This window comes from Aquarana catesbeiana, linkage group LG13, assembly GCF_042186555.1.
Source record: "Aquarana catesbeiana isolate 2022-GZ linkage group LG13, ASM4218655v1, whole genome shotgun sequence".
Lineage (NCBI taxonomy): Eukaryota > Metazoa > Chordata > Amphibia > Anura > Ranidae > Aquarana > Aquarana catesbeiana.
The window spans coordinates 197,022,758-197,050,404 of record NC_133336.1 but is presented as its reverse complement, the minus strand read 5'-3'; the positions used below and the strand labels follow the sequence as shown (position 1 = coordinate 197,050,404).

Genomic DNA, 27,647 nt, shown 5'->3' with positions numbered 1-27,647 from the left:
GGGAGGTACGAGCTTCAGGAGGGAGGCTGCAGCACCCAGAGGGGAGGTACGAGCTGCCGAGGGAGGCTGCAGCAACCGAACGGAGGAGAGGTACGAGCTGCCGAGGGAGGCTGCAGCACCTGACAGGAGGAAAGGTAGGAGGTATGAACTTGCTGAGGGAGGCTGCAGCACCGGAACGTAGGGAATATGACCTGCTGAGGAAGGCTACAGCATAGGAGCCAAGACTTACCTCAGTAACAAACTAAAGATGCAGCCCTTCATCATCCTAGCATAGCCAAAAAAATCTCAATACCAAGCTTGGGAGGAGTTATGCAGAGTTAGCGTGTCTTTTCCAAGAGCTGCACTAGGTGCTGCATAGTACACTGTCTTTCAGAATAACATTTATCATGCCCGCTCAGACTGCAAGTGAACGGTGCATGGGCTTGCCCCCTATATGGGCCGGCAAGTTAGGAGTTGTTACTCCACCCTAGCCACTGATCAAAGACATGCCCACTGTGACGCAGTTGCACCCTGCTTCAATCCAGTCTAGAACAGTGCAATGACAAGGTTGGCAGCGCAGCAGTTTGTGGAGGTGAAGAGATGCGTTGACACCCTATAAAGGGAAGTAGAGATGTAGGCGATCAAATGTCCAAAGCTAGCCGTAGACAGATCAAAATTCGTCCAGTGGGGACGGTCTAAATTTCGATTAGTGTGTGGCTGCCCCTAATCGACAGATGTCAATTGAACAAGTTGGAAAACTTGTCAATTAGCGGCTGCATCTATTGATCAGTGTATCCTGACAGCTGTCAGAATACATGACAACATTGGAAGTGGGGGACGGGGGTGAGAAATTCCTCTATCCACTTCCTTTGTAAGATTTCTTTTTTAGTGGACACTGCTCGCCGCATTTATACAAACAAGTACTGATATGTTTAAAGTGGAGGGCCACCCTGAAAAAAAAAAATCACCAAAAATCCGAAAAAAATAAAAAAAACACATTTAAAAAAAAAAAAAATTTAAACTTGCCTAAACCCTTGTTGCTAGGCAGTCTTCCTAATCTGCCTCTTCCTCTGTGTGTTCTGCTCCTCGGTGAGCAGCCCCGTTGTCTTCTGGGAACTGTGTGTGTTCCCAGAACACCACGGGGCCATTCACAGAACGGAGCGCCGCTCGCGCGTGCGCAGTAGGAAACTGGCAGTGAAGCCGCAAGGCTCCACTGCCTGTTTCTCTTACTTAGGATGGCGGTGCCGGGACCCGAGGGACAGGTCGGCCTCAGGCGGCCGACATCGCGGGCACCCAGGACAAGTAAGTACTTATTTAAAGTCAGCAGCTACAGTGTTAGTAGCTGCTGACTTTTACATTTTTTTTTTTTAGGACGGAATCCCGCTTTAAGAAGCTATAGAGCTTTATTGCATGGTATACTTTTATTTTTTTGGACCATAGTTGTACTTTAAGCAAGGCAGCTTCCTGTGTCACGCTCCAGCTGCAGTCTCCTCCATGGCAGTGAATTCATTGTCTTGTTCCAATGAGCTGACCTTCCTGAAATTTCCAACCCACAAATGATACAGTAGATCCAGAAAAAGAACTTTAATTCAAATCTTTTTTTTTTTTTTTTTTTTACTAAGGTGCATCCATAATATTTGTAAGATTAACACAAATCTAAATTGTACAGATTGAGCAATAAGAATGGCACAGCAATCTCCCAATGCTCTCTATGCAGTAAGTGCTCTAGGTCCTCCAGGTCAGGTACTTGGTTAGGGCAGTTTGCGTACACACTCGGTATCTGGGTATGGAGGGAGATTCAGGTTATACTTCTTCTCCAGTGCCTTGGGGACAAAGCGCCCCCCCAGGTAGTGGTAGCGTCCTGAGAAGTGTATGGCTGAATGTTTGGGGGCGGTCAGAGAGATAAGCATGTCCGGTTGAATGCCATCTGGGTTTCCTTTCTCCACGTCCCACCCTGGAAAGCACAAACATGTTAGATATGATATTTACAACGAAAGGCAACAATCCCCCCCCCCTTTTGGATAGAAGAATAGAGAGTTATAATCTCGGTCAGTGTTTTTTTTTTTGGTATCTGTGGTTCATTGAGAAGATTTTTCTTCACTTCCTGTCCCATAGCCAAAACGGGAAGTGAGAAGAAATCCCTCGTTAGCCCTGGAACTAATGCGCGCCTCCCCTCTATACTTGTTCTGATGACAGCCCATCAGGCAGAAAGTGGTTACGGAGATACAGTGCATCCGAAAAGTATTCACAGCGCTTTACTTTTTCCACGTTTTATGTTACAGCCTTATTCCAAAATGGACTAAATTCATTATTTTCCTCAAAATTCTACAAAAAATCCCCCATAATGACAACGTGAAAGAAGTTTGTTTGAAATCTTTGCAAATTGATTAAAAATTACAAAAAAAAACGGAAAAAAAATCCCATGTTCAAGTCTTACATATGGAGTATGATGCTACAAGCTTGGCACACATTTTTGGGCTTTTCTCCCGTTCTTCTTTGCAGGACCTCTCAAGCTCCATCAGGTTGGATGGGAAGCGTCGGTGCACAGTCATTTTCAGATCTCTCCAGAGATGTTCAATCAGGTTCAAGTCTGGGCTCTGGCTGGGTCACTCAAGGACATTCACAGAGTTGTCCCGTAACCACTCCTTTGTTATCTTGGCTGTGTGCTTAGGGTTGTTGTCCTATTGGAAGATGAATCTTTGCCCCAGTCTGAGGTCCAGAGCGCTCTGGAGCAGTTATTATCAAGGATGTCTCTACATTGCTGCATTCATCTTTCCCTCAATCCTGACTAGTTTCCCAGTTTCTGCCACTGAAAAACATCCCCACAGCATGATACTGCCACCACCATGCTTCACTGTAGGGATGGTATTGGCCAGGTGATGAACGGTGCCTGTTTTTCTCCAGATATGACGCTTGTCATTCAGGCCAAAGAGTTCAATCTTTGTTTCATCAAACCAGAGAATTTTGTTTCTCATGGTCTGAGTTCTTCAAGTGCCTTTTGGCAAACTCAAGGTGGGCTGTCATTTTACTGAGGAGTGGTTTCCGTCTGGCCACTCTACCATACAGGTCTGATTGGTGGAGTGCTGCGGAGATGGTTGGTTTTCTGGAAGGTTCTCCTCTCTCCACAGAGAAACGCTGGAGCTCTGTCAGAGTGACCATCGGGTTCTTGGTCACCTCCCTATGGTCCTTCTCCCTAGATTGCTCAGTTTGTCTGGGCAGCCCGCTCTAGGAAGAGTCCTGGTGGTTCCAAACTTCTTCCATTTACAGATGATGGAGGCCACTGTTCTCATTGGGACCTTCAAAAGCTGATGAAATCTTTCTGTACCCTTCCCCAGATCTGGGCCTCCATACAATCCTGTCTCGGAGGTCTACAGACATTTCCTAGGACTCCATGGCTTGGTTTGTGCTCTGACATACACTGTTAACTGTGGGACCTTATATAGACAGATGTGTGCCTTTCCAAATCATGTCCAATCAACTGAATTTACCACGGTGGACTCCAATCAAGTTGTAGAAACATCTCAAGGATGATCAGTGGAAACAGGAGGCACCTGAGCTCAATGTTGAGTGTCATGACAAAGGCTGTGAATACTTATGTACATGGGATTTTTTTATTTTTAATAAATTTGCAAAGATTTCAAACAAACTTTTTTCACGTTGTCATTATGGGGGATTGTTTGTAGAATTTTGAGGAAAATAATGAATTTAATCCATTTTGGAATAAGGCTGTAACATGACAAAATGTGTAAAAAGTGAAGCTCTGTGAATACTTCCCGGATGCACTGTACAATATTGGGAAATATGCCTCTGGTTTCATGTTCCTCTTCCTTAGGTCTATGCAAGATCTCCTCACCCCCTTTGTTATATAATATCCCTGCAAGGGAAATACACCCCTCTCAAAACTTGGGGTCACTTTTACCCACCTGGGACTCCCAAATGCGGCTCCGAAGGCTAATTTCTAAAGCTATGTGTCCCCGACCATGTGCAAAAACAGAGAAATGTAGTGGAGAGATGTACTGAATGTATATACAGTGGAACCTTGGTTAACGAGTAACGCGGTTAACGAGCGTTTTGAAAGACTAGCAGAATTCAAGCTAATGGGGTATGCAGTACCACATTTGGCCGGAGGTGCGGGGGCACCTGGACTGGTTCGGAGCCGTTCAGAAATACTCTGAAACATTTGGTTACCGAGCCTCTCCGAGTTCAGCCGAGCTGTGTCCGAGTATTTCCGAGGCTCTCCGACGCCCGCCCCCCCCACACCTCTGGCCACATGCGGTATTGCATGCAATAGAAGTCAATGCGGAACAGATTATCTTCGTTTCCATTGACTTCTATGGGGAAACTCGCTTTGATATGCAAGTGCTTTGGATTACAAGCATTCTCCTGGAACGGATTATACTCGTAATCCAAGGTTCCACTGTACATACTGGGCCCATATATACTATACATTGTGTTAAAATGGCAATGATTTGTACCTGATGGGATGTCCACGCTGGCGATCGGGATGGTGACCCGTTTTAAGGTGCTCAAGATCGTTCCAAATGGCTCTCTCACGGCCCCCTGGAAGCTGAAGCCGAATATGGCGTCTACGACTAAGTTGTAGGCTCCATCGATCACCTCAGCCTGGAGGAGGAGAAGAGAGAACAGAATTCTAAACCTACATAGCCAAAAAAATGTACCGTCTGTGGTGTTGCCTAAACCAGCCAATTAGATTCTAGAGCAGAATGGAAACCTGGGGATTATATGAAGCATTCCTACTGCTGATCTCTCTTTATAAAATACTAGCTGCCTGGCTGTCATGCTGATTCAACAGTCAAACTAACATTTGGCTCCTTTCACACAGGATAGCAAAATTTTACCACCCCCCTGGAAAGCAGTTTGACTCGTGGTTGTGGCGCAGTCCCATTCGCTTCCATGGACACCTTCCAGTGCCTCCTGTAACACTTGGCACTGCGCAATGGGGTTGATTTACTAAAACTGGAGGTTGCAAAATCTGGTGCAGCTGTGCATGGTAGCCAATCAATAAAAAAAATTTCTCTTTAGGACCGTTGGGGCAGAAGTGACGTTGACGGTGCTTTTGTCATCCAACGTCATTGAGTCGAGTGGGGGGGCCATCATTCCCTCACTCGACACAGTGCCTCAGAGGGCAAAGGATCGGATTGTCTTCGCCGCTACCGGCGGAGATGACCGGAATGCGGCGGGAGGGGGGTGGGCACCTCTCCCGATAAAAGTAATCTTGTGGCGAACCCGCCGCAGAGACCACTTTCATCTTATAAAGAGGACTGCTTGCTGTTTCAGCAAATACTGGGGTTATGGTAGCTATCTGCTGCCATAACCCCAGGTACTGTACATCAAAGTCCCGACGCACAATGATGGTGGTTTGCGGTAAGTAGTCACTAAACCCACAACAGTAAAATCGGTCTGTATATGCAGTAAAGCATGCTTGTTATACTCACTGTGGAACCTAAGGGGTTAATCCTGCTCATTGTGTAAAAAAAAAAAAAAAAAAAAAGCCTATTTGATCCGGTCTTCCCTGATCCTCCCCTTTTTCCACAGTCCCCAAACCATCTCCCGATAGTACAGAGCCTTGGGGGCACTCTGCTAAGTTTGGTGGGTATTGCCAGAGAATTTTTCCCTTTAAACCCGAACACATATTAATTACACAGGTTCTGTGGCTGATTAAGGTGGTAATTAAACTTACTTGGTGCCTTATCTGCATTTAATTAGCCTCAGAACCTGTGTAATTCAAAAGGTGTTCGGGTTTAAAGGGATGAGGTGGCAACTCTAGGTGCATGTGATCAGCACAGGGCCAATCAGCACTGTCCAGACAGAGGGTCAGGGGTCCTGCAGCCTCAGAGCAGTCAGAGAAAAATGTAAACTCCTCCTGCAAGCTTTTACTAGACACTGATTGAAGTCACAAGACTGCTTTATACTGCTGATGAGAAAAGGTATTTAGCAGTTCATGTTTACCGAAATAATTAAATTTCCATGTTCTGTGTACTGTGGGAGACCAGATATAGTGAATGCAGGGTCCTGGGTTTAGTAACACTTTAAAGTGGAACTTCGCCCAAAAGGGGAAGTTGTGCTCTTACTCACCCTCCACCCGTCCTCTGAAAGATTTGGCACATATTTTTTGGGGGGGGGGAGGAGCAGGTAACTGGTTTTGAGCTTCCCCCCCACCACCATCCTCCGCATCATTCTGGGACATGTCATAGGTCCCGGAAGGCTGCAGGCCCATTCACAAAGCACAGAGCGGCACATCCAGCAGTTAACATACCAGGGACTGAAGACCTGGGAAGAAACCAGCCCAGGTGAGGAAGGACTTGGATCCTTGGACAGGTGAGCGTCTTTCATAAAAGGCCGCAGTTACAGTTTTTTGTAGCTGCTGACTTTACATTTTTTCAGAACGGACTAAAGAAACCTCTTTAAAATATACCAGCAAAGATATACTTTGGTTACCTCATTTGGAAACTCGGTGAGAAAAGGGATGTCCATCTTCTTGCACTGTGTGGTCAAATTCTCAAACAGCGGCTTATTTGGGCGTTTGGGGTAAAAGATGGCTGGTTCATACCCCTGGACAGGGGGGAAAAAAAAAACAAATCTCAAATCTACACACAAAGACTTGGGAACTGCATACAATGGTCTGATGTTACAGTAGCTGACAAAAGTAAGTACACCCCTTGATATTTTTGTAAATATTTTATTCTATCTTTTCATGTGACAACACTGAAGAAATGCCACTTTGCTACAATGTAAAGTAGTGAGTGTACAGCTTGTATAACAGTGTAAATTTGCTGTCCCCTCAAAATAACTCAACACACAGCCATTAATGTCTAAACCGCTGGCAACAAAAGTGAGTACACCCCTAAGTGAAAATGTCCAGATTGGGCCCAATTAGCCATTTTCCCTCCCCGGTGTCATGTGACTTGTTAGTGTTACAAGGTCTCAGGTGTAAATGGGGAGCAGGTGTGTTAAATTTGGTGTTATCGCTCTCACTCTCTCATACTGGTCACTGGAAGTTCAACATGGCACCTCATGGCAAAGAACTCTCTGAGGATCTGAAAAAAAATAGGATTTTTTAAAACAGCTTACCTGTAAAATCCTTTTCTTTCGAAGGACATCACGGGACACAGAGCCTCAGTAATTACTAATGGGTTATATAGGTATCACTGGTGATTGGACACTGGCACACCCTATCAGGAAGTTCAACCCCCTATATAATCCCTCCCCCTTGCAGGGATACCTCAGTTTTGTAGCCAAGCAATATAGTGTATTAGAAGAGGGGCGGGACCTCTGTGTCCCGTGATGTCCTTCGAAAGAAAAGGATTTTACAGGTAAGCTGTTTTAAAAAATCCTATTTTCTTTCTCGAACATCACGGGACACAGAGCCACAGTAATTACTGATGGGATGTCCCAGAGCAATGCTACCTGAGGGGGGGGAACCACGACCAAGTAGGGTGCAATCAGACCTGAGGACCCTGTACTGCTGCCTGCAGCACACTACGCCCAAAGGCGATATCCTCATGCCTTCTCACATCCACCTGATAGAATCTGGTGAATGTATGAACTGAAGACCAGGTTGCGGCCTTGCAGATTTGAGCCATAGAGGCCCGGTAATGCACTGCCCAAGAAGCACCAATAGCCCTTGTGGAATGTGCCCTGATCTGAAACGGAGGAATCTTCTGTTTCAAACCGTAAGCTTGAATGATCAACTGTCGAATCCATTTAGAAATGGTAGCTTTTGACGCTGCCTGTCCTCTATTGGGACCCTCTGGCAGCACAAACAAAACATCTGTCTTGCGGATCTGAGTAGTTGCCCCTAGATAGGCCTTAACTGCTCTTACTACATCCAACGAATGTAGAGATCTCTCTTCCGGAGAACAGGGATCTGGAAAAAAGGAAGGTAGAACAATGTCTTGGTTTAAATGAAAATCAGAAACCACCTTCGGTAAAAAACTAGGAAGAGGGCGTAGTACCACTCTATCCTTGTGTATAATCAAATAAGGCTCCTTACAGGAAAGAGCTGCTAATTCTGATACTCTTCTAGCAGAAGAGATGGCCACCAGAAAAATTAATTTCCTTGTCAACAAGACCAAAGGAATCTGACTTATTGGTTCAAAAGGCTGTTTCTGTAACACAGCCAGGACCAAATTCAAGTCCCAGGGGTTTAGGGGCGCTTTAACCGGAGGATTAAGACGCATCACCCCCTGCATAAAGATTCGGACCAAAGAATGCGAAGCAAGTGGCCGCTGAAATAATACTGATAAAGCAGAGACCTGGCCCTTGATGGTACTCAAGGCCAGCTTCATCTCTAATCCTAATTGTAGAAAATCAAGGATTCTACCTATGACATATTTCCTGGGATGCCAACCTCTGGATTCACACCAGGTTATATAAGCTTTCCAGACTCTATGATAAATCATCCTGGAAGCTGGCTTCCTTGCATTAATCAAGGTAGATATGACAGGACCTGAGAGCCCACGACTCTTCAGAACGTGGGTCTCAATAGCCAAACCGTCAAATTTAGCGTTTGTAAGGCAGGATGGAACACTGGACCTTGAGATAACAGGTCTGGGTGTACCGGTAGGGTCCACGGGGAACCTACTGTCATCCTTACTATTTCTGCATACCAAGTCCTTCTGGGCCAAGCGGGGGCCACCAGAAGTACCGACTTCCTTTCCTGCCTGATTCTGCGAAGGAGTCGTGGTAGTAGAAGAATAGGCGGGAATGCGTAAATCAGAGAGAACCGATGCCACGGAATCACCAACGCATCCGTCCCGCATGCAAGAGGATCTTTTGTCCTTGCCACAAATCTGTCTATCTTTTTGTTGAATCGGGATGCAAAGAGATCTATATCTGGAACCCCCTATCTTTGGCATATGGCCCAAAAGACATCGGGATGCAGAGACCATTCCCCTGGAAGTAACTGCTGGCGACTTAGATAGTCCGCCTGCCAATTCTCTATTCCCGGGATGAAAACTGCCGATATGCATGGTACATGCATCTCTGCCTAGACTAAGATCTGGTTCACCTCTTTTTGAGCAGCTCGGCTCCCGGGTGCCTCCCTGATGATTGACATAAGCCACTGCTGTGGCATTGTCGGACTGGATCCTGACCGGACAACCCTGTAGCCTGATAGTCCAGGCCTTTAGAGCTAGATGTATCGCCCGGATCTCCAGAATGTTGATGGGTAAGGTCCTCTCTGTCTTGGACCATACCCCTTGGACTGCAGCCTGTTCCAGAACTGCTCCCCAACCTGAGAGACTGGCATCTGTTGTTACCACCGTCCAGGTAACCGGTAGAAAGGATTTCCCCTTCTGCAGGTTTTCGGGTATGAGCCATCATTTGAGGCTCTGACGCACCGCATGCGACAGGTGCATCGGAAAGTCTAATGCCTGAACTTTCTTGTTCCAGGTCGACAGAATACTGTGTTGCAGCATTCTTGAGTGAAACTGAGCATAGGGAACTGCTTCGAATGAAGACACCATCTTCCCTAGTAGCCTCATACAAAGGCGGACTGAGGGACCCTTCTTGGTCCTTACTGCCAGAATCAGCTCTCTTAAAGCAGCGATCTTTGCCTGGGGTAGAAATATTTTCTCCTGGCTTGTATCTATAATCAGACCTAAATACTCCAGTCTTCTTACTGGTTTTAGGAAAGACTTTTCTAAGTTGAGGATCCAACCCAGGTGTTCTAGATACCCGACTGTGGTCCTCAAGTTTCCATTCAAAGAGGCTACCGACCGGTCTATCAAGAGCAGGTCGTCTAGGTATGCTATGACAGGTATACCCTGAGCCCTTAATCTGGCCAGAGGAGGAGCCAAGATCTTTGTGAACACTCGAGGTGCAGTGGCTATCCCGAAAGGGAGAGCCACAAACTGGAAATGGCGCCCTCCTACCTCGAAGCGCAGAAACTTCTGATGAGCAGGAAAAATGGGCACATGCAGATATGCATCTCTGATGTCTATTGATGCCAGAAATTCTCCTCCCTGCAGGGTGGGAACTACTGTTCGAATTGATTCCATGCGGAAGGATTGAATCCTTAGGAATCAGATCCCTTAAGTCCAAAATGGGCCTGACATCCCCATTTGGCTTTTGGACCGTAAAAAGGTTGGAATAGAAGCCCAATCCCTGGTCCTTTGCGGGAACTATCATAATGACCTCCTGCGACAAAAGTCGCTCTAACGCTAGAAGGAGCGACTGCTTCTTCTCTGGGTCTCTGGGAACATTTGATCTGAGGAACCGAGGAGAAGGGAATTCCTGAAACTCCAGCTTGTACCCTAAGGTTACCGTGGAGATTACCCATCTGTCCTGGAAGTCCTCCTGCCAGAGCTCTGAGAACTGTCGCAGTCTTCCCCCCACTCGAGTAAGCGGGGGCGCCCCCTCATGCAGAGGTCTTAGTGTTTTGCCTAGTAGGCTTCTTTCCCCAGGACTTCTTTTGTCCCTGGGGTTGATTCTTGTCTCTGGACCCTGATGGAGGCGGCCGTTGAGACTGCCTGGAGGCTGAAGCCCCCGGCGCTGGGGAAAGAGTCCGTTTGAAAGAGGGACGCTTACTCTTCTTCTTGACAGGTAAGAGAGTGCTTTTCCCACAAGAGATTCTCTTGATATAGTTATCCAAGTCCTCTCCAAACAACCTTGGTGCTTCGGCTGACCAATTTTTCAACCATAGGATTCTACGTATATGCACCAACCCCAGTGAAAGACGGGATGTTTGCACGATAGAATCTCTAATGGCGTCAACCACAAAGCATAAGGCCGCTGGAAGGTTCGCAAACCCCTGGGCCTGCTGTTCAGGTAATACTTTGATGACCTGCTTATCATGGTCTCTTAAGTATTGACAGACTCCAATCGCTGCTACTGCAGGTTGGGCCACTGATCCTGCTAAGGAGAAAACATCCTTCAATAGGGATTCCATCCTTTTATCTACAGGATCCCTCAGCATCTGAGCATCGTCTACAGGACAAGTCAGGCTATTATTTACGGAGGAAATGGCGGCATCAATAGCCGGTATTCCCCACATTTTAATAAACTTTTCTTCCATCAGATAAAGTGTTGAAAACTTTATCGGCGAAAAAAACGTTTGTCTGGGTGATCCCACTCAGAATAAATGAGCTTTTCAAGTAAAGTATGAACAGGAAAAGCATGTGCTGCTTGGAAAGGTTTCAGTGACCCCAAAGCAGAAGAGGATTCTTTAGCAGTTTCAGGTATGGGCAACTTAAATGTGGATCGCACCAATCCAGTGAGGATCTGCACTAAGACTTTCTCCTCTTGGGAAGTCGCAGAGGGTCCCTCTCCACCTGAATCCTCGGAAGAGGAATCATCCGTCCCATCCCGATCCTCTGAAAGGGATTCATCTCCTTTATCCCAGAGCTCCTCAGTCTGAGGGTCTTGGGGAACAGAGGAAAGCCTTGTGCGTTTTCTTCCACTGAGTGAAGATGTAATCACGGCCATTAATCTTTCCTCTAGACCATTAATGGTTGAGGAAAAAACCTCTTGTGTAATATATACAGGGGCTGAAGTGCCAGAAGCAGGTGTAGCCCCTGACCCCGATGGCTCTCCCTGGCTAGCCGTCCCTGGCCCATCTTTAGGGGGCCCTCAGAACCTGAACGAGATCCCCTAGTGTCTCTGGTTCCTGGGGTGCTTGAACCTCTTCTACCCATAGTGCAAAGCAACAAGGTGTGAGGTATACAAATGAACACTGCCCGCTGAGCGATGTAGTCTGGCTAAAAGCCTTGCTACCCAATGCTCAGTCTGGTGTTACTTCAGTAAATGCTGCCTAGGAGAATGCCTGTGTCCCACCTTACATGCGACCGTCAGCTCTGTGTCTCTCAGAAGGCTGTGTGCAGCTGTACAGAGTGCCTTTAATAGCCTGCAGCTGGCCTGAGTGGGAGTCTAAGCACCTGTGCTGACGTCCCGCCCCATCCTCTATCGAGTTTTGAAAAAAACGAGCGCTTCCCGCACTGGCCGACTCTCCTGTCATGCTTCTGGAGAAAGGCTGGGGATGGGGGGGGAGGGAGAGAGGCTGGTAACAAGATCTGCCTGAGCGGCTATCTTCAGAGATGGTGGCCATTAGGCCGCAGAGCCCGGGTGGTATAACCACTTTCTAGACCCCTGTGGCCCCTCTCTAGCCTGGGGGGGACATTCAAACATGAGAAATCACCCCTTCCATCTTACCTTTTTGCAGCCTGCTTGAGACGCTGGGACATGAACAGCGATGAAAACACTGAGACAGACAGTCAGCATGTGCAGGTTTGTGCTCTTGGCAGCCCCCGGTGGTCACAATAGGCATAGCATGCATTTACCGTAAAGGAGAAAAGCCACTAGAACTCAAAAATTCTGTGGAATCTCCTCTTACCTTATCCAGCTGCAGGGTGCTGTTTACACAGACCCAATCTTCACCTCTCACGGTGGGCTCCGTTTGAAAAAACCGTCAGAGACTGGGGCCCCCTACGAATAGGGGGATCCAACAGTTCTGGGACCGTAAAGCACCTCGCCAGAAATTAGGAAGTTTAAAGCCATTTTCTGATCTGCGGGGTCCAGCTCTCTAAAAAGAGAAGCGTTACGGGTAAAACCTCGTTTCTTCGGACACGAGGCCCGGGTACCATTCAATTCGGCCATGAAAAGACACTTTGAATGGATCCGGTTCGCCTGGCTTGCCCCAGTATAGGATATAGGATATTCCCTTTGGAGCTCAGCACAGGACATCTTTACAGGCCCTGTTGAAGACCCCTAGGTCGAAACGCGTCGGATTTTATATACCACTCTCCATGTTGCCCATTTGTTTTTATGCATCGTGATCACGTTTTTATTTGTTTATGGTTGTTTTCTCAATAAAAACACCCTTTTTTATCTGCACCATGTGGAGGCATATCCTTTTTGTCTTTACATTCACTGCATGAGGCCCAGCACCTCCAACCGCCCCTTTGGTGTCCTTTTGGAAACTCCTGATCCACGCTTTGGCTGTTTGGTGTGAGGACCCATCTGGTTGCCTTCGGAGATCTATGCAGACCACAACCCAAAGGATTGGCGATTCCAGACCTTCCATTCTATGTCATTGGTGACAAACTGCGCATGCGATTCCCTGTCGCTGACACGGGAATCCACGGGATCTGGTAAGAGTCTTTTTTGCATTTCTTCTTATTGGCTCATTCTGCTGGGAAGTCGTTTTAAGATGCAAGGTGACTTCTGACAACCATCAGATTACCACCACCCCTTGGAGTACCTACACCTCCTGTGCAGTTGGACATTCACACCCATTTATGGACGTTTTGTTTAAACTCACCTCTGGCTAATTATTTTAGCACCATCTCACCATTATAATCACATATATTTACTTTTATTGTACATGCGCTGCATTTTTCCATATATGAGTTCACTGTTTTTGTCAGACTGTATGCAGCAGCTTCCATTTATCCTATTAGTTAGCGCGGTGTTTCACATCTATTTTTGGGAAATAGATGTATGAGTGCTGCCAGCATTGCTGCAGAGGTTTAAGGGGTGGGGGGTCAGCCTGTCAGTGCTCAGACCATACGTCGCACACTGCATCAAATTGGTCTGCATGGCTGTCATCCCAGAAGGAAGCCTCTTCTAAAGATGATGCACAAGAAAGCCCACAGTTTGCTGAAGACAAGAAGACTAAGGACATGGATTACTGGAACCATGTCCTGTGGTCTGATGAGACAGAGATAAACTTATTTGGTTCAGATGGTGTCAAGCGTATGTGGCGGCAACCAGGTGAAGAGCACAAAGACAAGTGTGTCTTGCCTACAGTCAAGCATGGTGGTGGGAGTGCCATGGTCTGGGGCTGCATGAGTGCTACCGGCACTGGGGAGCTACAGTTCATTGAGGGAACCATGAATGCCAACATGTACTGTGAAGAAGAGCATGATCCCCTCCCTTCATAGACTGGACCACAGGGCAATATTCCAACATGATAATGACCCCAAACACACCTCCAAGACGACCACTGCCTTGCTAAAGAAGCTGAGGTTACAACCTACAACCCCTTTTGAATAGGTTTCAATTGAAGAGTAAGGCCTGGCCTAAATTACCTTTATCAGTGGTGGGCCAAATGAATCTCATCAAAATGATATGGGCTCCACAAGTATTATACATTCTACATAACTCCCCCCATGAGGATCACTAATGGCTGGTTTAAAAGAATTGACTCTCTTTTTGGTAACTTTATATGGAAGGGCAAGAACCCAGGAATCGCTTATCTATTTTGCAAGTACCTAAAGATAGTGGGGGGCCTGGCAGTTCCTCATATGAAACTTTACTTCCTTGCTGCACAAGTACAACACCTAGCAGGGTGGGGAGTTCAGAGTCCGCAGGACCCAGATCAAGCCATCTTACTCTCACGAGAGGCGAAATATCAACTCTTGGCTCAGTTTGGATGCGGGTGGGTTTAGCAACTCATCAATACCCTTCTCTAAAGTCGATGAATAAAGTGTGGGAAACCATGAAACAATTAATGGTGTTTCCTCCTACTCTCCAATATGGACGGGGGGGGATAGGTTTGTGGAATTGAGCAAACTTTCTGGGTTTGACCATTGGTATTATAAAAGGGGTGCGATTTCTCCATCGGTTATTTGCACAGGGCCAACTTAGATACTTCCAAGACCTGCAGGGGGGAATTTGATATTTCCTCTCGCAGATTCTTTCAATATCTTCAGCTACGACACACTCTATCAGGGCAGGCCAAAATAACCAACATGGGGATTGATTTCCACTCCCCTCATTGATGCCTTGGCTAATGTGGGGGGACAAGAAAGAGTCTTATTTCTTCCCTATACAGCAGGGATATGCAATTAGCGGACCTCCAGCTGTGGCAGAACTACAAGTCCCATGAGGCATAGCAAGACTCTGACAGCCACAGGCATGACACCCAGAGGTAGAGGCATGATGGGACTTGTAGTTTTGAAACAGCTGGAGGTCCGTTAATTGCATATCCCTGCTCTACAGGATACTGCTGGACAAATCTCAGGCTAACATTCGTACACCAGGTAGGATAGGATGGGAAGGTGATATTGGGGAAATAGATGGATGAGACGTGGCAGGCGATACTTGAGCAGGGTCAGTTGGTATCCCTCTCACCCACGCAGGAGGTTGTCCCAGCTGTTTATACTCCATAGATCATATAGAACCCCAATACAGCTTCACAGATGAAATCGAAGAGATGATTCTGATTGCCCACGTTGTCACATTGGCTGGGCTCAGCCCTTCCTTCTCTGAGCTGGCTGCTCAACTGTTGGCTAATTGCTCCTATCTCTCCACAGTTACTCATCTGTTGATGATATCCTGCTCGTCAGTCCTGCCTACTTAAGCCATGTAGTCCAGAGGAGCTTTGCCTTCGCCTTGGTCAACATCACAAACTATCTCCTGCGATCCTGGTCAAGACTTGCTTTGTTGACATCCCGTCTGGCTCCAGATCCTGCTTGCTGTTCCACAATGATCCCTGACTTCTGTCTTTGCTGACTATCCGTTCCGGTTACTGAACTTTGGCTATGTTTTGACTACATTTGTTCTTTTTTACTTTTATTATTAAACTAGTTTGATTTAACTGTACTTCTGTCTCGGCCTGATTTCATGGTTTCTGACAGTAGGCAAAGGCCAGCAGCCTTGGGAGAATGGTAAGTCTGGAGCACAGCAGTACAGAGACTCTCTGGGACAAAGCAGCGGTCACAAGGTTTCTCAGGAGGAGCATGGACCTGAGCAGCAAGAATTTTGTCACCCAAAGGAGAAGTAAGACTGGTGCGAACCGTAGCCAGAATACGATCAGGAGGAATCACAGGAACCGGAACAGACTCCAACTTGGAAGTGGAGGAAAATTGTTGTGACATGGCGTCAGCCCTTACATTCTTAGTACCAGGTAAGAATGAGACAATGTAATTGAAACATGACAAGAAAAGAGCCCATCGCACCCTTCTGGGAGAGAGGCGTTTAGCCTCAGACAAAAATGTGAGATTCTTATGGTCAGTAAGAATGAGAACCGGCACAGTGGTATCTTTGAGGAGATGTCTCCATTCTTTCAGGGCTAAAATGATCACTAACAGCTCTCTGTCACCAATCTCATAATTGTACTCCACAGGTGACAATTTCTTGGAAAAGTAGCCACAAGGATGCATAGTGCTCTCAGAGGTAGGACGTTGAGACAGAAGGGCGCCAAAACCAGAAGCATCAACCTCAAGGATGAGATAGCAGCCCGAGATATACCCACTGAGCTGGAGAAGTTGATCACATTTTCCCCTCAAGCCTAGTGGTCCTCCGAGGGGGAGGGGTCATTGAGGAGGGAGTACAGTCAGGGCTGGGCTTAGCCCTTCCTTCTCTGAGCTGGCCGCTAAGCTGTCGGCTAATTGCCAGCTCCTGTCTCTCCACTGCCAGCTCCTGTCTCTCCACAATTACTCAGCTGTTGATGATCCTGCTAGTCAGTCCTGCCTACTTAAGCCGTCCAGTCCAGAGGATCTCTGCCTTCGCCTTGGTCAACATCACAGAAACTATCTCCTGCGATCCTGTTCAAGACTTGCTTTGCTGACATCCCTTCTGGCTCCAGATCCTGCTTGCTGTTCCACTACATTGATCCCTGACTTCTGGCTTGGCTGACTATCCGTTCTGGTTACTGAACTTTGGCTATGTTTTGAGTATGTTTGTTCTTTTTACTTTTATTATTAAACTAGTGTGATTTAATTGTACTTCTGTCTCGGCCTGATTTCACGGTTTCCGACACACAGCACCTCAGCTGATCTTCTACATTTGCTTTGGGGCTGCCCCAATCTGGTTCGTTATTGGCACGAACCATCAAAACTATTATTCAGTATTTTCGAGTTAATTTAATTAATGATCCTTTGACATGTATACTGGGGTTTTTGGATGAGGACGTTTTTCCAACTACTGTTAGAATTCCTCTTTCCAGATTGCTATTTCTAGCTCGAAAATGCATTGTATGTAAACTGGCTGTCCCCTCTACCCCCCTACCGTGGAGGAGTGGTGATCGCAAGTTATTTGCACACTCCTCAAAGAACGCCATCTTCATCAACAGAGGAGTACCCCTCGCAGGTTTGAGAAGTTGTGGGACCCATGGCTGCAAACCCCTGGTTTAGCTTCCCTGACACTAGTATCCCTACGGATTTTTTAATGTTAAAAAGTATCAAAATGTGTATGTTTTATGCTATTATTTTTGCACCTCCAGTTAAGTCTGATTACTTAAAGCAGAGTTCCGCCAATTTTTTTTTTTAAAGTCGCAGCTACAAATACTGCAGCTGCTGACTTTTAAAATATGGACACTTACCTGTCCAGGGCGCCCACGACGTCGGCACCCAAAGCTGGCCTGTCCCTCGGCTCCCAGGTGCAGGCATCGGCATCTTCTGTAAGGGAATCAGGAAGTAAAGCCTTGCGGCTCCACAGCCTGGTTCCCTATTGGGCATGCACGAGTTGCGCTGCGCGATCCCACTGGTCCCTGCTGTCTTCTGGGACCTGTTTGTTTCCCAGAAAACAGCGGGGGGGGGGGGTGACGGACGAGACACCGGACATGGCGTAGATATCCACGGATACGGCGGCTATCTTTGCCCGGAAGTGGGAGCAAATACCTGGATTAGACAAGTATCTGCTCCCCCTCCCCCCTGAAAAGTGCCAAATGTGATACCGGAGGGGGGGAGGATTCCGAAAAGCGGAAGTGCCATTTTTGGGTTGAACTCCGCTTTAACATATCTTTGATGATATAAAAGGATGATAGGCATGGGCGGAATTGTAGGCGGGCACAATATTAGTACGTGTGGTATAACACTGAATTAGTGTAATACCATGTATTAGGTATTCTAATCTGTTTTTTTTTTTTTTTTTTTGCTGTATCTTATGTTAAAATTTTGCAAGGTGCAGCCTTGGAGAAATAGACATATTTGATCTTTGTAGCGACTGCTTTTGTTTTATTACTCATATGCTCTAACAGGATTCGTATGCCAGACTTGCTCATGTTTATGTCCATTTTTTGGCATTTTCTTTTTCGTTTTTTGTTTTTGTTTTTTTTCTTGCCTGTATGTATGTTTGTTTTTTGTAAAATGTACAAACCTCTTAATAAAAACAATAAAAAAAAAAAAAAAAAAAGAAGCTGAGGGTAAAGATGATGGACTGACCAAGCATGTCTCCAGACCTAAACCCTATTGAGCATCTGTGGGACATCCTCATACGGAAGGTGGAGGAGCACAAGGTCTCTAACATCCACCAGTTCCGTGATGTCATCATGGAGGAGTGGAAGAGGACTCCAGTGGCAACCCGTGAAGCTCTGGTGAACTCCATGCCCAAGAGGGTTAAGGAAGTGCTGGAAAATAATGGTGGCCACACAAATTAATGACACTTTAGGCCCAATTTGGATATTTTCACTTAGGGGTGTACTCGCTTTTGTTGCCAGCGGTTTAGACATTAATGGCTGTGTGTTGAGTTATTTTGAGGGGGCAGCAAATTTACACTGTTATACAAGCTGTACACTCACTACTTTACATTGTAGACAAGTGTCATTTCTTCACATGAAAAGATAGAAGAAAATATTTACAAAAATGTGAGGGGTGTACTCACTTTTGTGAGATACGGTATATTAAACGGAAAACTAAATTCAGAGCGAGAGTTTAAGAAAAGGACTTACAAAAAGTTTTAGGTGTCTGGCGCACACCAGGCCATCTCCTCCATTGTTCCCCGGACCACAGATCACCAAAACCGTCGGCAAGTTGGAGGTGAATGAGCTCACTGGGTAGGCCTGGCGATAGAGACGAGGGAATGTTATTGAGACAGAATCAGGCACATAATAATATTAATGCTAATTAAACAACCTCTTAAAGCAATCTGGAGATTTCTGTATCTATTAGCAACACCAGGTGGCCAAATGTGTTATTTTTTTTTTTTTAATGAAAATGCAAAAGTTTTTACTTTGGGTGGACCTATTTCTCAACCATTTCAGTCCCGGAGCCATTTTTCCATTTTTGGCATATATGTTAAAATGCCTATTTTAGGCTTATTCTGTGGATCTCTGCTTGCTCAACCGCTATCATTACCCCACCAGTCATCAGATAATACCACTACTGTGCTGCTCACTGTTCTCCTTGCTGGAGGAGAAGCTGTACCTGAGGAACTTCAATGCAAGGATCTCCCTGCTTCTCCTTCATTCAGTGCTTCCACCTCCTCACCGACTTGATCATATCCCCACCAGTCACTAGGGGGGCAGCTGTGCCCTGCTCCCTTTACCAAGATGTCCACCTCCACACAGACACACGGTGCAGAATAAGGCATGGCAGGTCCGCAATGAGGAGAAGATGATCAGCTGCAGTGAGACCAGTCCATACTGGTGACCAGTCTTGCTTTTTTGGTGCAGCTAGCACAGCACAGGTCCTCTTTAAAACACCCCTTTATGACTTAGCCCAATCGGGGTGAAACGTGTCAGGAAGCGGTTTGTGCCCCCCTAGTTTAGCTACTATGATTGTTTAATGGAGAGAGACGTGCTCCTGATGTGGCTGGAGAACCGATGGAGGAACCAGAGGCGTTTGGCCAGCACTATTTTCTTTCTTTTACATATTTACCCCTGGGAAGAGCTGAGGACCCCTGTTTCACATTAGTGTATCATCAAGTCAAAATCAAAGAGGGGGTGGGGGGGGGGTCCATCTATGAGACGCTCTGCAGTATGTGTAGTCTGATCTCTCCTGCTTTTCAGGTCTATGGCACGTATCAGCTGTATGTCAGTTCGGATCTTAACCGGTTCCCGACCGGCTCATGTCTTTTTATGGGGGCAAAATGACACCCTGCGTTAAACCCTATATATATAGGGTTCCCTTTAAGAGCTGCCAGAGGGCGCGCACCTGCGCCCACAGCACAGCGGGGGACTCGATAAACACACAAATTCCTGTCCTGTCAGGGGTAAGGAGACATATTGTTTGTTCCTAGTAAGTAGGAACAACGATATGTCTCCTCCTCTGATGAGTCCTATCCCCATACAGTTAGAACACACATTTAACCCCTTGATCGCCCCCTAGTGTTAACCCCTTCCCTGCCAGTGACATTTACCCAGTAATCAATGCATATTTATAGCACTGATCGCTGTATAAACGTCAATGGTCCCAGAAATGTGTCAAAAGTGTCCGATCTGTCTGTCGCAATGTCGCAGTACCGCTAAAAAAAAAAAAAAAAAAAAATCGCAGATCACCACCATTACTAGTAAAAAAAATTAAAATGCCATAAATCTTTCCCATAGTTTGTAGACGCTATAACTTTTGCGCAAACCAATCAATATACGCTTATTGCTAAGAAAAAAAAAAATTAACCAAAAATATGAAAAAGAATATACATTGGCCTAAATTGATGAAGAAATGTGTTTTTTAAAAACATTTTTGGGGATATTTATTATAGCAAAACGTAAAAAAATATTGTTTGTTTTTTTTTAAATTGTCGGTCTTTTTTTGTTTTTCGCGCAAAAAATAAAAACCGCAGAGGTGATCAAATAACACCAAAAGAAAGCTCTATTTGTGGGGGAAAAAAAAGGATGCAAATTTCGTTTGGGTACAGTATTGCACGACGGCGCAATTGTCAGTTAAAGCAGTGCCAAATTGTAAAAGGTGCTCTGGTCAGGAAGGGGGGGTAAAACCTTCCGGGGCTGAAGTGGTTAAAGCCCAACTCCACCCACACTGCAAAGGGATTAGAGTTATGGTAAATAGGTGCCAAGGGGTACCCAAGTGACGAACAGTTGGGGTTCACCTTTTTTAGTCCATATGGGGTGTACTGGTGTGAGCGGGGGGGGGGGGGGGGGGGGGGGGATGGTAAAAAAAAAAACAAGAGGAATTCAGTGTGAGGTTTCCGAGATGTATTATGGCGTCTCCTGTAGGATTACCTTGGCGATGGCGGTGGCACAGCTCAGTCCGGCCAGTTCCATCAGCTGGTCCACGCTGAACCGGTATTCATTGAACAGCTCCTCGTCCACCGCCTGCGCCTCCGCCTGGCTGACAAAAGAAAAAAGGGACACTCAGTAACATGGCGTGAGCGTCCGCCGCAGGAAAATATCCGACCAGAGAGAACTTCACATTACTCATAAGGGCCTAATAATCCCATACTAGGGTGGGGTCACCGAGGGAAGAATATGATTGGTCACTATAGGTGACGTGCTGTACTTCCTGCAGACATTTCTCCATACTGGTACATATTTGGGGGGCACACCATACAATGCATTTAAATTCAAGATGGTGCTGCTGTAAGACCTATAAACAGTACAAAATATTTTACAGCGCACACATACAAGAATGACATTTCCTGCAGGGCTAGTTAAAAACACCTGAACACCTGAACATATTCAAAAAATACGGGGGTTTGGTCACACTATATGGTCATATAGTGCTAAGCCCACTTACTGCGACAAAGTACCCCGAATTAGTGGGTCCTACACTAGTAATAGAATGGAAGATCCTCTGTCTCAACCATGGGAGCTGAACTCCTCTATGTGGGAGAACTGAAAGGGATACATCCTAATCACTGGTGGCCACTAAATAGGAGGTAATGAGGAGGGGGAGGGGTGCTCCAGCCCAAAAACCTGGTCAGGGCCTATTACAACATACAAGTACATATTTGGGGGGCACACCATACAATGCATTTAAATTCAAGATGGTGCTGCTGTAAGACCTATAAACAGTACAAAATATTTTACAGCGCACACATACAAGAATGACATTTCCTGCAGGGAAATGTCATTCTTGTATGTGTGCGCTGTAAAATATTTTGTATTTCTCCATACTGGGCTTCATGAGCAAATGCCTGTTACCAGATCGGCCCTACAAATCATCACTGGACCCCAATCCACAATACTGACAGACCCCTCACTGAGCACCCCTTTCAATCCACTATAATGCTCTGCACCCAGATAAGGCAGACAGACCTCCTTACCTGAGCACCCCAATAATCCCCCATAATGCTCTGCACCCAGATAAGGCAGACAGACCTCCTTACCTGAGCACCCCAATAATCCCCCATAATGCTCTGCACCCAGATAATACAGACAGACCCCCTTACCTGAGCACCCCAATAATCCCCCATAATGCTCTGCACCCAGATAATACAGACAGACCCCCTTACCTGAGCACCCCAATAATCCCCCATAATGCTCTGCACCCAGATAAGGCAGACAGACCTCCTTACCTGAGCACCCCAATAATCCCCCATAATGCTCTGCACCCAGATAATACAGACAGACCCCCTTACCTGAGCACCCCAATAATCCCCCATAATGCTCTGCACCCAGATAAGGCAGACAGACCTCCTTACCTGAGCACCCCAATAATCCCCCATAATGCTCTGCACCCAGATAATACAGACAGACCCCCTTACCTGAGCACCCCAATAATCCCCCATAATGCTCTACACCCAGATAATACAGACAGACCCCCTTACCTGAGCACCCCAATAATCCCCCATAATGCTCTACACCCAGATAATACAGACAGACCCCCTTACCTGAGCACCCCAATAATCCCCCATAATGCTCTACACCCAGATAATACAGACAGACCCCCTTACATGAGCACCCCAATAATCCCCCATAATGCTCTACACCCAGATAATACAGCCCACCTCACCAGTGCACCCCCATAATACACTGCACTCAAATACAGACCCCCTCACCTGAGCACCCCCATTAATCCCCCATAATGCTCTGCATCCAGATGATACAGACAGACCCCCTCACCTGAGCGCCCCATTAAAAAATATGTTACCCCAACACTTCATTATCCTGATATGTTCCTGCTGTGCCATGTACTTGTATGAGAAAGTATTCTTTCCTCTTTGTATTGATTGCTTCCTTTATGTGAAATCCCTGGTGTTCCTGCCAGTCCCTCTGCTCTCCTATTAAAAACTGACCACACTAGGCAGGAGACCAGTGTACTCTCCTCCAATGATCAGATTTGTCCTGACAACCCCCCCCCCCCCCCCCCTGCACAGTCATTCACTGGGAAGATCAGTGTGCTGCTGTTTCTCGCCCCAGCTGTCTATTCTCAGTTGCATAAGGATAATAAGAGGGTACATGAGCACATATAATAAAGGGAAAATTAGTATATATATATATATATATATATATATATATATATATATATATATATATATATATATATATATATATATATATATATATATATATATTTACACACACAAAAAATGTCATTTCTATTTTTCGTGGTTTTTCACCTTAATGCACTCTATGCATTAAGGTGGAAAACCTTCTATAGTGCAGCACCCCCCAGCCCCCCCCCCCCCTTTTACTCACCTGAGCCCGGTCTTTCCAGCGCCGAGAACGAGCTCCAGCCGGTGTCTCGGGTCCTGATTGGATAGATAGATAGATAGATAGATAGATAGATAGATAGATAGATAGATAGATAGATAGATAGATAGATAGATAGCAGCGCAGCCATTGGCTCCCCACTGCTGTCAATCAATTCCAATGACACGGGAGCCAGGGGGGGGGGGGGGGTCAAGTTCTGCTGTCTGTGTCAATAGACACAGCAGCAGGACCTGGGAGTGTGCCCGCATGAGTGCCCCAAGGGCAAGCAGCTCTCCAACGGGGCACTCTAGAAGAGGAGGAACCAGGAGGGCCACTGAGAGACCCCAGAAGAGGAGGATCGGGGCCACTCTGTGCAAAACCAACTGCACAGCAGAGGTAAGTATGAAATGTTTGTTAATTAAAAAAATAAAAATGACGGTTTAGTTATCCTTTAAACTGAATGGCTTGTTTTACAAGGTGAGGGTTCACATCTACTTTAACCACTTACCGACCGCAATACCTATATACACATCGCAGTTTGCAACTGGTTTACCGGGATTGTGGCTGAAGATATCAGTCATGACCCCCCCCAAGTACAGTTTCTTTTCAGCCGGTGGCCGGCTTTCTCTTGAAACCAGTCCGAGGGGCTCGTGAGCTGCTGGACCGCTTTCAGAAGCAGCGGGAGGAGACGCCCTGTTCCGCTGGTTTTGCCCAAGAAATGGTGCAGCCGGCCGCTCCCGTAGCCAATCAAAGAGTAGATCCTCTTTGATCGCTTCTATGGCCTTGGAGGACACGAGTGACATCACTTCCGGTCTAGGCTGGAAGTAAATGTTTTTTTTTTTTTTTTAAAGCAAAAGATCGAAAAAAAAATTGAATCTTTTGCTTTTAACCCCTTCCTCCGGGTGGATGTCATATGACGTCCTGGACTTTGAGCGGAGATTCGGTGCAGCCGCACCCATCATCAAGATATCTTTTTTTTTTTTTATCAGCAGTTGAATCCCTACATTGTAAAAGCCATCCTAGTGGCTGTTATGCTGCTTGATTGCTTTTTACAGGTGGAGGGAGGGGATCCCCCCCCCCCCCCCCGGTACTTTTCTAGGCTCTCCCAATGCAATCGGGGAGCCAGAGAATGAATCTGGTGGCACTGCCAGTTTACCGTATAGCTGGCCATGGACTAGATCAGGCACCCCAGATGTTTTGGCACTACATTTCCCATGATGCTCATCCACTCTGCCGTGTAGTTCAACATCATGGGAAATGTAGTTCAAAAACATCTGGGGTACCAAGTTTTGCCATTGTTCTGTCAGATTAAGCGACCCATCAGAATGTGTAACGGAAGTGACGTTTCGTCGCCATCTTGCTACACCCCGCACCCTTCCACAGTAGGGATACAGAGAAAAGGGGGCAAGCGGCCATCTTGTTACACCCACCGGAGTTTTGCATTTTACACTTATTTAGAACAGTAATCTAAGTTTATATAGTGAAATACAGTACTTAGAACTCCGTCTGACTGTTTAAATGTTGAATATTAAAACCAGCGGCAAGCCTGCGGATCTCACAGGTTTGCTAATCAGACATAAGTCGGCTGCTTTTAAAATTCAACATCTAAACAGTCAGACGGAGTTCTAAGTACTGTATTTCACTATATAAACTCAGTTTACTGTTATAAATAAGTGTAAAATGCAAAACTCTGGTGGGTGTAACAAGATGTCTGCTTGTCCCCTTCTCAGTGTATCCTTACTGTGGATGAGTGTGGGGTGTAGCAAGATGGCGGCGACGAAACGTCACTTCCGTTACACGTTCTGACGGGTCGCCATATCTGACGGAACACCATCACAGGACTAAATGGTCCCCCCCCGCCATCTCTATGACCCTCGGAGGCCGGAAGCGACATCATGATGTTACTTCCGGCTCTGGCCGATGTAAACACTGACCTTTTTTTGCTGGAAAGCCTGAGATTGTTTTTTTTTTGTTTTGTTTTTTTAATCTCAGGCTTTCCAGCATAGAAAAGTGATGTGGGGACTTATAGACCCCCAGATCTCTCCATAAAGAGAATCTGTCTGCCGCAATGTCACAAAAAAATTAAAAAATGTAAAGTCGCTGATCACCGCCATTACTAGTATAAAAAAAAAAAAAAAAAAAAAAAAAATTATAACAAAAATGCCATAAATCTATCCCCTATTTTGTAGACGTGATAGCTTTTGCGCAAACCAATCAATATACGCTTATTGCAATTTTTTTTTTTTTTTTTACTAAAAATATGTAGAATACGTATCGGCCTAAACTGATGAAGAAATTAGTTTTTTTCTATTTTTTTCCTTTTTGGATATTTATTATAGCAAAAAGTAAAAAATATTGTTTTTTTATTTTTCAAAAAAGTGTCGGTCTTTTTTTGTCTATAGCGCAAAAAAAAAAAAAAACGCAGAAATGATCAAACACCGCCAAAAGAAAGCTCTATTTGTGTGGAAAAAAGGACGTCAATTTTGTTTGGGTGCAACGTCGCACGGCCGTGCAATTGTCAGTTAAAGCGACACAGTGCCAAATCGCAAAAAAAAAAAAAAAAAAAAATGGCCCGGTCGTTAAAAGGAGGGGCAAATCCTTCTGGGGCTGAAGTGGTTGAAGCGTCGCCCATGGAAATTTTTAAGTCCCTGTAGTTTGTCACCATTTCACGAGCGTGCGCAAATTTTAAAAGTGTTACGTGTTTGGTATTTATTTATTTCCTTGGCGCAACATCATCTTTCACATTATACAAAAAAAAAAATCATTTAAAAATAAATAATATTGGGTTATATATTGTTTTGTTTTTAATTCATTAAAAGGTATTTTTTTCAAAAAAAAAAAAACTGCGTTTGAATAACCGCTGCGCCAATACTTTTTAATGAATTAAGAATAAAACAATATATAACCCATTTTTCATTATTTTTATTTTGTGACATAAAATAGTGCAACAATCACCAATTTATTCTCTAGGGTCTCTGCTACAAAAAATGTTATATATATATATATATATATATATATATATATATATATATATATATATATATATATATATATATATAGTTTGGGGGTTCGAAGTAATTTTCTAGTAAAAAAATTCTGATTTATTCTTGTAAACAAAAAGTGTCAGAAAAGCCTGGTCTTCAAGAGGTTAATCCCCCACAATGCATCACACTCACCCCCCTCCCCACAATGCACCGCACAGCCCCCCTCATTACCCAGAGTGCACTGCAGGCTGAGCCCCCCACCCCTCACCTGAGGAACTTGGGCCCCCCCTCCATCTTCGCTCCCTCAGCTCGGTACTTCCTGCACTGCGCGCTCCCGTCTACTGCCGTGCGCAGGCACGTCTGGGCCCTCACTGCCAGCCGAGCACCGCCCACCAGCAAGCCCAGACCGAGCAGCGCGCGGACCCCGTGCATCTGTTTCTCTCCCCCCCTAAACCACGCCCCCCTCGTCTCTAAGCGGCACTTCCGTGGGTGCGCGCTGCGGCCTGACCAATGAGTTTTATACACCAGGATGGAACGTCCCTCACGCATGCGCAGAATATGCTCCCGGAAAAAATATGGTTGCCATGGGCAACTGTTGTCAAAGTTTACTTATGCTGATATATGATTTTTAAAAAAATACATTTAATATAGAAATAATAAAATTGGTATTATTGATTCAAATACAGGAAGTGACTGAAGTCATAATAACATTATAATATATTATAGTCACACCTCCCAACTTTTTGAGATGGGAATGAGGGACACCTATCAGCAAAAGTATGCAGGCATAGGACACACCCCATGCCACGCCCCCTTAAAGGAGAATTGTACAAAAAAAACAAGATTGGTTCAACCCACAAGTGCTTTTTTTTATCACTAATATTCCTTTATATTGGCTTTTGGAATTTTACAAATGCAGCAATTTAGAATTCAGATGAAAGGTTTAGCCCTGGAAAACACGTTATGATAGGTAAAAAGTGCATTTTATATACATCTATATAGATCAGACCAAAATGAGGGACAAATGAGGAGGAATGAGGGACAGAGGGACATTGCTCCAAATCAGGGACCGTTGGGAGCTATGTAATAACATTATAATATCATAGCTCCCAACTGTCCCTGATTTCTAGGGTTTCTAGAGACACAGAGCAGTCTATGGCTGAATAATGAGGTGACTGCCCATCACCGGACAACAAAATAGAGGACCACTCACAAGACATCTGAAAAAATTATAACTTGCTCTGTGTACAGAGAAGGAAATACAAGAAACAAGAGGGAAAGATTGAAAATGTAAAAAGAAAGAGTCGCTGTGGCGTGTTTCTTTGGCCACATTGTGCCTCCAGTCCTGCAGAGTTCCATGAGGTCATTTGGTGACATCCGTGGAGACCCCGGACTTCTATTTCCATCAGAGG

At 45.6% G+C, this 27,647-nt stretch overlaps 1 protein-coding gene across 1 annotated transcript; it reads right to left on the bottom strand.

The window, feature by feature from the left end:
- Window positions 1-1,548: 1,548 nt before the first annotated feature.
- On the bottom strand, window positions 1,549-26,732 carry NAXE (NAD(P)HX epimerase). Its single transcript, XM_073610244.1, has 6 exons — window positions 26,504-26,732; window positions 20,840-20,948; window positions 18,611-18,721; window positions 6,439-6,552; window positions 4,455-4,602; window positions 1,549-1,933 (listed from the first exon to the last, which is right to left on the bottom strand). Exons 1-6 carry the CDS (start codon window positions 26,665-26,667, stop codon window positions 1,731-1,733), a joined length of 849 nt encoding a protein of 282 aa, XP_073466345.1. The 5' UTR covers window positions 26,668-26,732; the 3' UTR covers window positions 1,549-1,730.
- Window positions 26,733-27,647: the final 915 nt, after the last annotated feature.

Excerpts from the sequence above, each read along its gene's own strand:
- NAXE (XM_073610244.1), bottom strand. The coding sequence starts at position 26,667 with ATGCACGGGGTCCGCGCGCTGCTCGGTCTGGGCTTGCTGGTGGGCGGT. Across the intron at positions 18,722-20,839 it reads GTGCCACCGCCATCGCCAAG|GCCTACCCAGTGAGCTCATT; the intron begins GTAATCCTACAG and ends CTCTATCGCCAG. Across the intron at positions 6,553-18,610 it reads CCAGACACCTAAAACTTTTT|GGGTATGAACCAGCCATCTT; the intron begins GTAAGTCCTTTT and ends CCCCCTGTCCAG.